The sequence below is a fragment of the Channa argus genome, chromosome 21, assembly GCF_033026475.1.
Source record: "Channa argus isolate prfri chromosome 21, Channa argus male v1.0, whole genome shotgun sequence".
Taxonomy (NCBI): Eukaryota; Metazoa; Chordata; class Actinopteri; order Anabantiformes; family Channidae; genus Channa; species Channa argus.
Window position 1 is genome coordinate 15,402,141 of NC_090217.1, and position 14,294 is coordinate 15,416,434.

The 14,294-nt window shown below is 39.8% G+C and overlaps 1 protein-coding gene across 2 annotated transcripts in view; it reads right to left on the bottom strand.

Moving 5' to 3' along the window:
• Positions 1-4,768: 4,768 nt before the first annotated feature.
• Positions 4,769-14,294, bottom strand: part of slc38a4 (solute carrier family 38 member 4) — a 30,256-nt gene continuing 20,730 nt past the window's right edge. For both annotated transcript variants that reach the window (XM_067490820.1, XM_067490819.1), the window contains exons 11-16: positions 13,847-13,926; positions 13,503-13,603; positions 13,032-13,156; positions 7,982-8,126; positions 7,635-7,732; positions 4,769-7,530 (exon numbers count right to left, since the gene is read on the bottom strand). In XM_067490820.1, the coding sequence (XP_067346921.1) occupies positions 7,426-7,530; positions 7,635-7,732; positions 7,982-8,126; positions 13,032-13,156; positions 13,503-13,603; positions 13,847-13,926 (654 nt within the window). In that variant the 3' untranslated portion in view covers positions 4,769-7,425. The remainder of the gene's footprint in view (positions 7,531-7,634; positions 7,733-7,981; positions 8,127-13,031; positions 13,157-13,502; positions 13,604-13,846; positions 13,927-14,294) is intronic.

Genomic DNA, 14,294 nt, shown 5'->3' on the forward strand with positions numbered 1-14,294 from the left:
CTATGCTTGCGTGAGTTTCCTTCGGGTAATCAGTTTTCCAATCATCATACATGTTGAGGTTCACTGGTGAAATTGCCCGTAGTTGTGAATGTGTCCGTCTTGGCCCTGATATGAACTGGACACCCGTCCAGGTTGTACCCTGCCTCTCGCCCACTGACAGCTGGGACAGGCTTCGATGCTGAACAGGATGAGTGTTTACAGAAAATAGCTGGAGAACAGCTACTGTGATCGCTAAGTTTCCTGCCAAATGACCCAGACCGCTGATGAACCGTGTCGCCTTTCTAACCATTAGACTGCAGATTAAAAAAAAAAAAACCCTGCTACCCTACAATCAATATTTTTATATTAACAGAAGACCAAATGACTGCATGTAATGTGAAGAGTCTCACAGTGGTCTGTTACACATTTCACCTTAGCTGCACATTGCACTTTGGAAATTCCTTTTCTTTTTACTGATGATTATTTGGATTTTTTTTAGAACCCAATTTTGATATTTAGGTTAACTCAAAAAACTGTAGAGAAAAAGATCAGATAATCTTACTGTATGCTATCGGCTCATCGCCAAACAGCCAATCAAATGAGCCACGATAACAACCAGGTATTTACAACCTAGAACTTTACTAGGTAAAAAACATCTCAATGTAAAATGTACAACTTAGTGTTCTAAGTTCACCAAATCTGTGATTCATAAATGACAGATTTGTCATAATGTCATAAGTCTCTATGATGCTTTCCCATTATTTTCCAATCCTGGTTTTTCTACAGTTGTCCACCCCACCCGTTTGGATAGACAAATTAATTACTAATTACTTTTCAGCGGCTACTGTCTGACCCATGTGTGACTAGTTAAACCCAAACCTGTGACTTTGTCCCACAAAGATAGTGAGTTATTAACGGTGATTGTGTTCAAGGAATTCGCCCCACTGTACAGAACAGTCCAGCTAATCCTCATAAAGACAAGATAGATGAGGGAGCGTAAAAGAAAGCAAATTAGCGAAGAGGAAGAGACGAGAACATCCTTCACAGAACAAAATAGAGGGAAAGTCAAAAAGAAGGAGTGTGAGAGTGGATTGTAAAGGTAGGTGAGCCTGTTATTATTTTTATACTAATGATTCATTTTTAAGTACCTGTACTCATGATATGTCAGGTTTCGAGTGTGCTTTGTGTACACACTGTGTCACAAAGGTTGAAAACTTCCTGTGTTCTGTAATGAGGTGACTGTCCAGGATAAGGATATGGTCGACACCACATGATAACAACATGGGTAACTCAGCGAATTGCATCTGAAAGACTTGCTCACCAGGAATTTAATTGCTGTGGTCAGAAGGGAGCTCTGAGAGCGCAGGGAGGTGAAGGGAGGACACAGCGGGAAATCGACCAGAGGTTGAAGCTAGTGGGTGTTTTGTAACCAGATCTAACCCGTATGGTAGAATGTAACCCGCATCCCGATGCGGGTCACTCTGTGTGCGTTGTCCTTCTTCCCCTGCAAACACACACAAATCAATAACACATTTGCGTCTGCAGCCTTGGCCCCCAGACATTTCAACGTAACCTCTGTTACACAATGTATATTTGTTTTCAATATGATGAATAATTAAATGTCCTAAACTAAATAGCTATTATCTGTATTCGCTGCTGATAAGTGGTGTCTCTGCAAATACGATTTTCATATAGTATTTCTCAACCACAGTGAGCCTTTAACAGACTCCCAATACCTCATGGAGGCCTGTACTAAAAGAGGTCAAACGGGCACATGACGTCCGTTTAAAGAAACCTTAGCTCAACGCTGTTTTTAAATAATGGAGTTCAGTAGACATGAATGAAGAGTCGAGTAAAATGTTCAACACATCACCAGCACTGAACTAAGAAAGACATGGGAGTGCAAGTCACTGAAGAATAAATACAAACAAATTCTTAATGTTAATTTATTAACATAATATAGAAAAACACCATATAGAAAAACCCTAATCTAAACTTAGGAAACGGTTTTTATTACCAAAAAACGCTCAGGGGAAACTGGACAGGTTGATAGTACCAACATCATCCACTACATTACAAATGTCAGAAAACTATACAGAACATTTGTCTAAGCCAAACAAATACAAATGTAGATTTTTACATTCTTACATTTTACTCTACGGCCAAGGACTTTTTATTATAGTATAGAAAAACTCACGTCTTTTATTTAATGGCAGTGTTCTTTTGGTCATGTTTGATGTTTTCCGAGTTTAAAGGATCTTTGGTTTTATAAATGCATAATGCAATGCATAAACTTTTTTAAGGGAAAAAAAAAAATCCACTTACACACAAGTGAATTACTTCTCACAATTTATCATGTCCACCTTGGTTGTTGTAGGTATGTATTTGGAAAGAAGTGGGAAGGTTATGTAATTCATTTTCCCAGCTCTTGTTTTTACTGTCTGGGAACGCTTCAAGCTGGTGTTACATGTTAGCAGTAGATAGCAGCTGGATGGGAAACAGAAGGATCTATTATATTTCCAGGGGCCCAATATCACCTGATTGTTATGCCAGAAATATGTCTTTTGTTGTTACTTCCTGAGATGCCAGTTTGCCCATAGACCTGTTAGTAAAACCAGGGGGCTCTATGTTCCTGCAGGAGCAGTGCCATTGTCTAACGTCCTTTAGTCTGTATCTGCTTTGCAATTTTCCTGGCACCAATTGATCTTGTGTGCACACGTGTACAAGAGGAGACACAGTGTAGGCCGTGTTTATGCTGATTAGATAACCCGGAGCAATCTCAGGGTCCACTTTGGACTGAAAAAGCCTTTCCAATACGACATGACCAGACTCCATCTTATCGCTAATCTGGACGCAGTGCAATTTTTATATCTGGACCCCATGGAAAATTATGTGTTAATGTTAGATGTTGTGAACATGTCAGAGACAGGGGACTAAAAGTTACAGGTTCAGATTATTATAATTTCAGCAGTAACAGCCAGTGTTCATGCAGTTACACACTTTGGACAGTAGGAGGCGGCAGCGTGCACCTTAAACACTACAGTTTACTACGTCAGTAAAAGCAAAAGAGGAAGACGCAAGTATTATTATTATTATTAATTATTAAATATTAGTATTTCAAATATTATTTGAAATGTAAGCAAATGGCTGTGTGTTGTGACAAAGACGGTTGGCAGCATAGTTTATTTTTGTGACTTGGAAAGTGTCTGTTTAGATTTGCATGAATACTGTGAAAGAACAACAGCTAACGTAGTAAGCTAGCTTAGCAGCTAATGTTGCTAATGTTGCACAGTGAGCTACTCTGCTTTTACTTAGTACTCAGGTCATTGATGAAATGAACTAGCAATAAAATACACATTTATAAAGCACTGCAACTTTAGATATTTTTTTTAAAAGTAAAATATTTAATTTTTAATTCACTTAAGGTGAAATTTAAATATTGCAAAGATTAACATAAACACATGGCTAATTAGTAAAACAACTCCGGATACAATTTAAATTACTTATACTAGCTATATAATCGCACAAGCAAAAATTATTATATGAAGGCATTTACAATATAAAAACGCATCAAGTATAATATACTACAAACCAGAAGCTTCTCTCTAGTTAGGGGGTTTCTGGGTTTCTTCTATAGTGCAACACCTTTAAAATCCAAGCAGAAAAATAAAAAGTATATATTTTTCATTTCACATTTTTATTTTTCATCATAATGAAACAGCATTACTGATACAAAAAAAAAAAGAATAATAATAATAAAAAAAAAAGAAAATCACAAATCCAAATGACATGAACTCACAGGAAGCAGAAACATTGAACCCCTGCTTCTCTGAGACTGAGGGTCCATAGTAAAATAAGGCAGGTGGTTCTGTACAACTTAGCTGGGGACTTTTACAAATCCACATAACAACTTATCATCTAGACCAGCATAATAAACAACAGCACTGTGCAATTTGGCTCAATCATGCAAAATAGGTGAAAATATTTGAACGCATCCAAATGTGAGAAGTGAACTGTAATGAGACTAAATACCTGAGATACTAATAGCTGGTAGAGATGTGGTCTTGGGAGTCTTCAAAGCTACTTGTGGACTGCTGGCAAGCAGTACAAGCTACTGACTCTAGGTTGCAGCCAAACATTTGTAAAACTTAAAATAAAAAGAGTAACTGAGAACAATCCATTTGTGAACATTCATTTACCGGCACTGAACAGGCTGTGTGGACCCTTTCGGTCGAGAAGCTTGATGTCGAAAAACATAAGTTCAAGTAAAATCATGGAAGGAAAAGCTTCCAAACACTGGGTTTGTAAAGGCTTTTCTATGACAGCAGTTATATATGTTGTAAGCCACAGTAAGTAAAGAACAACAACTGTGTAGGATTGTCCAGGTCAAGTTTCACAACTTCCAAACACAGAAGGTTCTTGGGCATTGTGGTTTTCTGTAGTAGAGGTATATACTTGACTATATGTTAGCATAGACGTACATTTACACGTCAGCATACTAATGCTGTTCAAGAAACAGCAGAACCATGTGCTCTCATGATGACAAACAGGTGTTCTCTGCTGTAAGAACCTGACTGTAGTGTTGCTAGGTAATACTTCAGATGATCTCGCCTCGCTTCTAAGTTGCAGCGCTGTTATCAGCATCGATACGGCTTTCATTTTTCAGCCAGTATTGGTAAGCAGGAGCCAGTCAGCTACAGAAACGTGGCGCCTCGTTTCTGAGACTTCTGGAAAACCATGTCATGAAGTAGGCTGTTGATTCATTCATCCTGATATGAAAAGTCTGTACTAAAAACGAGAAAACTGATATATTGAGACCAAAATTTCCGACAAATATACAAGCTTCAAATAAAGGAAAAGACAACTGTCAAACAGCAAGAAAAAAGTCTAATACACATTATATATATATATATATATACTAAAACAAACACTGGATTGCAGAAGACATATAAGGCAGATTCCCCCCAACAACCCACTGACAGACGATGAGTGTCAGTGTACCATAAAATATAGATTATTTACAGAGCATATACAATTGTCCAAAAGGACCATGTTTCTAAACCAAAACATGCACAATATACACTATTTCATTTGAAATATCTATTTGATTCTTGTATGTAGATCCACAAAAGATCTATAAAAGGTTGTCACTTTGGCTGGATGTATTTGTGACACGTAACAGTATTGTAGAAAGGTGAAATTACGCAGATGTGGGGTTTTAATGTTGCTGTCATTTATCCTACTGTCCTACTAAATGCACCTGCATTAGAAGCTAATTTAACAAGAACAATCCAAAAGGCACAAATGATTAGGTTTCATATCCGATTAAATGTTAAGATTGTAGGCATCAGGAAATTTTGATGTGTTGATCATTTTCAAGTGTGCAACTAAATAATGAGGTTGTGACTATGTAACTATGTGGTGGACAATCAAAACCAATGGACAAAGTGTCCTATGTGTACTACTTCAAGTGTCAAAGGCACTGAATTGTCTAGAACCGTAAACTACACAAACATGTTTCCCCACATAAAAATGAATCTTGACCATTAAAAAACATTTTAGTGTTTGAGTGACAGGTTAGAACAAAAGCATAGTATTTGGAGTTTGTTCACAGTTTAAAAATGAGTCATAACCTCTGGATATTGTTAGTTTTGATACTCTAGCTCACTTTCATGTTACAACAAGCCTCATGATGTGTATTATAGTGTTTATCACTTATCCGTTTCTTTAAATGACCACTGTTCAAAAGAATACGTATCTTATTCAATTGCAGATTTAGAAACAATAAGATTAATACCATAATTCTTGTATCTGCATGCTAAATATGAATCTAGTACCAGAGAATCAAAATATGCCATTTCCAATCTATATTTAATTTTGCTGAATTTAAGTAATGTCAACATTGTCCACACACATCAACCAGTAAGAAATCCACCTATCAAAAAATATCAGATTTTTAGGATATTAATTATGGCTTGCTGGTGATGTCAGAGAGCAGCTAGTTTTTGTTGTGAAAAATGTCAATTTTCACTGTATTACTATTATTATTATTATTATTATAAAATTGCCTTCCCCTAAATAATATACTATTTGTTTTAACTGAAAAGCACTTAGTGTTAGAAAACAGGTGATTTTTTTTTTTTTTTGTCCTTTTGGCTTATCCTGTGAGTGTGTTAGAGAACAGGTGATATCTTTTAGCAGTAATGAAAATATAAAAAATATTTTACCATTGTCTTAGCAATCTAAATTTATACACACTGATTCTAGAACGTTTGGCTCAACCAGTTTAAATAATTTCTCAACTGTCCAAATGTATTGTAGTAAAACGCATCTTATTTAAAATTGTTTTATGTATTTTTTGCTATTTTAGTCCCTTTTTAAAACAACATATGATTTCACATACCCTAGATGTCCAGCCATATCAAGTGCCAATAATAATAATCCAGGTGTATATACTGTGTGTTGAAAATGGTCATTCAGCTTTTCATAACCTGAATGGAAATGAGCCATGTGAGGTCAAGTGAGATATTATGTAAAACACTAATTTCTTCAGTAGATACACTTAATTATGTACATTCATACCTTGCATGTTCAAACCCCTCTGTGACAGTAATACTGAAAGCATCTCCTGCTTCATGTACACAGCTAGGATGAAAACAGCCTTGAGAGTGTGGAGCTGGGAAGCTCTAGCTTGAACTCAACTGACCCAGAACTGTATGTGCATGCAGACTTTGGCAGAGTTTCACATTGTTGACATCTAGCACAATAAACGAAAAATGAAACCGAAGTTTCCAGAATTAAAGTACTACATGGATGCAATGAGATGAGCTTGCTGCCTAATGAATTTTAGGTCTTTTTTATGGGTAGTTAGTTAAAAATACAGGCGTGTGTTTGACTATGTCTATACGTTGTGTATGTGCGTGTCTGTGTTTGTGTTAGCTTTATCCACATAATGCTGAAATGTAATGCTGGAAGTGCTCCTTGTTTAATGGAGGGTGATTCACTCAGCCTCCAAATGTCAAATGTCCTTCAAGTGCACAGGGTACTGAGGGACTGCCATTGTCTTTACAGTCCTGCAAACTGCAATTCACAGATTCACTTTAGGTGGGGGCTGCACAGCATGTGTTGTTCTGCCTCTTCAAAGATGGTGAAGCCATAGTCTGGTACCCCCTCTCTGGGTTTGGGTTGTGGCACATCCAGGACTTTTGGAGCATCTAAACAAAATATAGAAACAGCGCTAAAAAGATTCCCCTCCAGAAATATTCTCTGGAGGAAGAACTCAAGACCTTCTAGCCCAGTGCAGTGCTAGGTTTTATAATCATTGTTTGAATGGTGGCTTCTGATGAACCCTGTTCCCAGATGCTAAACCAGCTGAGACAGGAGACGTGGGGGGTTTGGGTATTTGCTGCACTCCTTAATGTGAATCTGAGGTGGGCAGAAGAGGATTTAGTGACCGCCGCTGGAGCCTGTGGGATTGTGGATCCAGTCGAGGACAATGAGGGACAAGCTGCCAGTCATGAAGATGAATCCCACCACAAGGAAGATGGCTGCCTGAAGAGAGAGAGGTGGAAAAAAGAACAGACAAAGGAGGGGTTACATGTGGTTGGATGCATGACGGTGCACACCTGGGTTCCGCTCAAACTCTCCCTTCTTACCCCAATTTTCTGTGGAGAGCGAAGTGGCAGTGATTTTACCAGGCGGAGGTAAAAAGCCGCAGGCAAGACAAAGATGAGCATGGTGGCTGCCGAGGAACCTGCAACAAAACCAAGAGGGGGGCTCGTTTATCCAATCAGATACCTGCTTTTAAACATTTAATCACATTTTTATCATGGCAGAAAGGACTAATAAATAGTCCTAAATAATTTAGGGTGTAATGAGTGTGGCATTGATGTTACATAAAGAAAATATGGTAACAAATTGTTTCCTAATGACTAGCAGCTAGAATCGTGGTTATAAGCCAAATTGCATTGCAATTCCACTTTGTGTTCAGCAAAATACTTACCAATGAATCCGAAGATGTCTCTGATGGTGGGGACAAAGATGACCAGCATGTTGGTAAAGGCCAGAATGGCAGCAGCGATCAACACGTGGCGAATCCAGCTGAACTCTCGACCGCTGAATAACAATGTGGTGATAGAGGATCGGATCTGGGGGGAAAAAAAAAAAAAAAAAACAGAGTATTGACATTTAAGCCTTTGCCTTGATGACACAGAATCAGTTTGTCAATATCATAGCAACGTTTTGTTGTGTAAAGTTTTAAATGGGCTGAAAAAGACTAATGCTGCACTGCACTGCTCCAATTCATGTTGCATTCAATGCCAGCTGTAAATTCCATTTCACACTGGAGTGCAATGAAATGTCCCTGTTGCTCTTACATTCACCCATTTGTGCACCTGGTGCTGTCAAACAAACAAGCAGTCTGTGTGCCTGAAGCTGATTCCCACACTTGGCCACCGATGGAAGTGTGTCAAGTGCTAGTGTTGTGTTTGAGAACCAGAAGATTCCAGCTAAGACCCTTGTGCTACTAAGCCACAGGCAGCCTATTCAAGCCTCTAGTAGGTGAAAGGTCGTGAGTATCAGGTAAAACCTGAGGTGACTGTGCTCACAGGAAACAGGGGGAAAGGTGATAAAGGCTGATGCCTGTTTCACCCTTTATGAACGCAAAGGATTATCTCCTGCAGGGCAATGAAACTATAGGATTGCATCAGCCAGTTAGTGGCGTGGAAGAAAGTGGGAGGGGCTTCTTACCAATGCTACTTTTCTTTCACCTCCAGTTCCTCATTACTCTACAAGGCCAATGTGGGCCACTGGTCACCATAACACATTTAATTGCAGCTGTCTGTGACACTTTAAATATGGTTCGGACAATGATACATCAGTTGCAAGGAGAGAGTCAAAGAACTTTAGTTTACCTGGAAAGACATGTGCAAGATTTTCTTTTTAAAGAAAACGGTTTCTGACTTAGGTACAAGATTTATTTACAGTCATCATGGTATAGTAGAAAAAGAAAAAAACAACATTAACTGGATTTTATTTCAGAGTGACCTCCACCGTTATGTCAGGAGGCACTGAGGCCCCAGCGCTTACATACAAATGTTCACTGCCAAGCAAGTGTTAACGCATTTGGCCAAAACTCATTTTGTGAGGGACATAATGCTAGTGATTTATGCTCATCTTTACTGAAATTCTTTAGAGGCTTCCCACCCATAGCATCCCCCCCCCCACCCCCCCTACCACTCAAGTGTTGCATAATTATTTTGCTTTGGAAAAGTGGAGCCTGGATGTGGCATTTCTCTCCTGGGCTCCAAACTGTTCTGCACCCAACTGTTACCTGGCTAAAAGCCTTTGGAGATTACTGGGTGATATTTGCTTTTTACTTTTTGTTCTTTACTTGTCAAAGGCACGCACACACACACACACACACACGCACGCAAAAAAACTGTTTTTATTAGCCCTTGGGGACTTTCCATTGACTTACATTGATTTCTGAAGTCCTACCCTAATCTTAACCATAATCAGTACCTAAGTAACTCTAATCTTAACCTAACTGTTACCCTAACTTTGACCATGTCATCACAGTTCTTTCGGGCCCAGGATCTGGACATATGAAAGTGTAGGTATATTTAAAGCTAGAAAGAAACCATGTCCGAGCTGCCAGTCTGTCCTGTCATTTGCACATAAAGCCATTTGTTTTCTTTTTCACAGACACAATTTTGAATATTCAAAGCTTCTGAGCATGAAGTGAAACTATGTGCGGTAGGCTAGAAGTCGCCCGTCTAGTAAAAATACAACAAGGAAGCCACATCAGTGTTTCTGAGTTCACAAGAACTTAAACATTCCTAAAACCCTTGTGTGATCCACTGTAACTTCATGGAAGCAAAACAATCCAGGGGCAAACGGACCCCAAATAGAGGCCCCTGTAATGTACACAGGCCCTCTGGCAATGTCACTGACTCTATGCAGCAGTTCAGCAAACAACTTTCCTGTGCCTAGAAAAAACAGTCCGAAAATAAATCCGGCTAAAACAATGCGATATAATTACAGAGAAATTGTGATATGTTACCAGTTCAGTTATAAATCAACTCTTCTATCACCAGGGTGTGACCCACTCAAATGACTTAACTGACCCTCTGATAAAAAAAGATTGTATTTATCCTCAGTGATTGTATGAATGTGAAAAGTAAAACTGCAAACTTCGTAATCACTTTATTACCACACAAAACGGTGATTTATTGACGCATCAACCTTTACTAATTAAAAGTAAAATACTAACGCTAGAAATAAAGGTCTGGACCGGAATTTTACCACACGACGGCAAGACGTAAAGGTGATGCTGTTAATCAGCTCGTTTTCAGCTCTCTCCCATGGTTCTAGTCTCCAGCTGGAGCCTGAGAACTGGGGCATGGTTGACTCCACATAAAGCCCTTTCATTATATACTGGCTCCTGCCAAAGCCCTGTGTGATCTGTCAGCATCTACCCTCCATGTGACTGCACACACACACTAACACAAACACACACACACACACCTTTGCACCAAAGACCTGTCTCTAAATGAATACTACCACACACACACTGCTCTCATATTGTACCTCCACCGGAGCCACTGGATAGTAGCAGACAAAGCTAACGTTAATCTTTAGCTAAAAGTCAGCAGCATTTCCCCGTAAAATTAATGACGGGAAGATTCAAGGAGAGATTCGGGGAAACTTCGGGGGCGTAGACGGCAGATTATTATCACTTCTTTTCATGCAGGCATCCACAGGCAAAACCAGTTTTATATACACCACTAAAGAATTTGGTTAATGAAAAACAAACACAACCTACAATTAACCACGGTTTGAGGCTCATAGTGTTCTTTCCTCATTTTTGTCTACACATGGTACGTTACGTTACGTTACAGTTTATAATGTGTGCATTGTGAGGATCAAGCAAAGTCCCATGACTCAGTTGGGAGTCAGCGAAATGTTCCATGTCATGTCAGACATAAATATAATGGCATGTTTGCCGTTAACCAGACTAACCATAATCAGAAATTGATTCGATAAGTGTCAGGTCAAAGGAAGAGACTGCTACTCATTTGACTTCTGCAAACTGCTCTAAACATGGGCTCAGTTTCCTCACACTCCGCTTCCGCACTCTGCTTCCTACCATGCACTTACATTATCCCTGGTGACCGATGGCTTCGTGTTTACAATAAAACCAACCTATATACTAACATACTAACATTTCTCAGCCGTCCTACAAACCTTGGATTTGTTCGATCATAACCTAGTTTTTTTCCCCCCATCTACTAATTAGCTCCTGTAACCAGTTAATGTTTACGACAAAACTTCAACTCAATTCTGTTTAAATGTGATATTCCTGAAGTTTGCCTTACAGGTGGGATCCATGTAGATGATCCTTACTTTTACCATATTCCAATTATATTAAATATTATATTACATATTTACCAAATTCACACACATGTGAATGTTTGAAAAAGGGCAATAATTCTCACTTATAGTTGCCATTGGAGCAACATGATTCAATTACAGGATCCAAACCCACAGGAGTCTGATTACCTTTCCCATTCCGCACATTTCATCTTTCCCCGAATAAGATTTAGGTATATTCCCATTTTCACTATCAGCCAATCGCTCCATTGTTTCTCCGTATCTCTGATTTGGATTTGGGTACGTGTTTCAACATATCACCTATCGTTAACACAACACATTTGGATGACTACGTTCCCCAGGTTGAGGTTCGTGTTTCTCTCTCCCACTTCTAACAGATCACCCCTCCGATTCAGTTCCTCCGCCTCTCTTTGTCCCTGAAGAGCTTTCAGGGTGAGGGTTTTTCCACTGTCCGCCCGGAGCCTGTAAACTTCCACTGTAGAGACATGGGGATCCTCTGTCACATTCCCTTTCACAGAAAAAGCAGCAGTGTCTGCTTAGGGTGGAGGGGTGTGTGTCTGTAAGTGTGTGTGTGTGTGTGTGTGTCAGGGAGGGATAAACCGAGAAGAGGAACATCCTGGGTGAGAACTAAATCGCTAATATGTAGCAACATTTTATGAAGCCTGTGTGTTTGTGTTACTGATTCCCACACATTTAAGCTTCACTGCTGAGTCACTGCTGCATCATTCTTTGTCAGCGTTTTTCCTGCCACTGAACAACAAAGCCGCCCTCTTGTGGCAGCGCAACTTCACTGCAAGCACTACAGGAACGGGAATAAGCAGCTGCTTGTTGTTACAGGACACACACTTTGTCTCAGAGTGTGCATGAAACTAAATGGGGGGGGGGGGGGGGGGGGGGGGGGGGGCATGAAGCTTCCTCTGGCCACCAGCCATTTTTGTTGTCCTCATGTCACATAAGGGTCAAACTAAAATTAGCCCCCTGGCCATGTATGGGATGGGAAGTGTGTACACGTGCATATGTGTGAGTGACTGTGAGTAAGATGATAAGTTCTGGCGAGTGGACATTACACACAGGCTTACATTTGGCACAATCTTGCAGGAAAATGCAGAAGAGCAAAAAGTAAAAAAGGTGTGGGAGCTGTGTGTGTGTGTGTGTGTGTGTGTGTGTGTTTGTTTGGGCACGGTAGCCTGTGTGTTAATAAGAGGTGTGTCAGTTTAAGACTTCAGCCTGCGTGCTTTGGGATTTCAAATGACGAAACCAGTGTCACACTGGACAGTGTGTTCTTTTTCACCCAACTGCCTGCTACAACCAGCGAATGACAAAAACGAGCGACTGCACCAAAAACAACAACAGTCTGTAAGCAGAATGACACAGTGGCTGTAATGTTTGACTGAATGAATGTTTTACAAGTAGCCGGCTGGCTGGCATCGGGTGGAATGCAGTGGCCGAGGTATTATAAACTACACGGGTGGCGACTGACGTAAATCAAATTATATCAGTGCTTGAACAAGTCTCCGCTTAAAGATGCTGACGTTGATGAAAATGGAAAAACACTAGTGTAATAAGCCCCTAATCTCCATGTTTTCTATTGTGCCTCTTTTTCGCCCGTAGCCAAAAACACATTAGGCCATGACTGTTTTTATGTGCAATGTACTTACAGGGAACAGCACGATGGGGACAGTCAGGGTGACGGCAGTGAGAACGGCCACACGCACCAGCAGCAACATCGTGTCAAACTTATAAACCTTGGTGAAGGTGTGGAGCAACTCTGCTTCCACATTACCTGCGTTGGAGCAGACACAAACACAAATGGATCACATCACTGGATTAAAACTATTTAAAAACAAGCTAATGAAGTGGTGAAGGGTGACTAGGCCTATAAAGGTATATAAAGGCAGCTTTATCTCGACCACATACAACGGTAAAATGCTACATGTGCACTGAGAGATTAGCGTGAACAGTTATGTAAAGTAATTTATACCAAACAAATATAGTAATGTAATTCTTTCTGTACAGACTAAGTAGCTGTCATCTGAGTGTTTGTGTCTTGAATCTGAGTGAACTTTATCCTCTTCTTTGGTCTAAAATGATAGTTGATTACTACTGCTTGTGTGTATCTTTGCTTTTACCATAAAAGGTGAGGTAGCCGAATAGCGCTGATAGCATGTACATGATGAGCATAGCCAGGATGGACAAGTTGGAAACGTTCTGCATCTTCTTCCTGCTGCGACTGAAGAATCAACAGACACAGACACACATTTATAGGGGTCAGAGCACCGCGGTGTTTGAACTGCAGCATACTCTGCACCCACTGGTCTAAATTCAGACTTTCCCCGTAATGTTACATCCTCTTTTTGCAAAGGTAACATTTTGACATAGCTGCAGATAAAAACACACAATTTGCACGGCTCAATTTGCCTATGAATTAAAGCTTTGAAGTTTATGTATGGAGCATAAATAAAAGCACACTTACTCTTTCAGCTCACTGTAGATAGGCAGGACCTCGGGATGGCAGACGAAGGCAAAAGCCAGGATGGGTACAGTGTAGGCCGTCTGTGACAAAATGATCAAAATTGACATTTAGGACAAACAGATTCACATGTAGGTATGAAAAGAAAACCATGGTGCCGTTACTCTAAATAAACCCATTCTAAGCCATGTAATGTCTGCAATGTGGGTCATGAATATGTCACTTATATTTAGATAAGTTGTGTTTAAGAGTTCTGGTACATAAGACAGTTGGACATAAAACATATTGGGGACACTGTGGTTTGTATGATTGACAGCATTTGCTCCAGCACTGTTGGTTCTAGTTGTAACTTGCTGGCTTTTTGGTTTTCCAGATGCCCTGCCCGAAAATGCCATTTTCTTTTCATTAATCATTGGATCACATACTGTGAGTGAAACACAGAGTAAAGCAG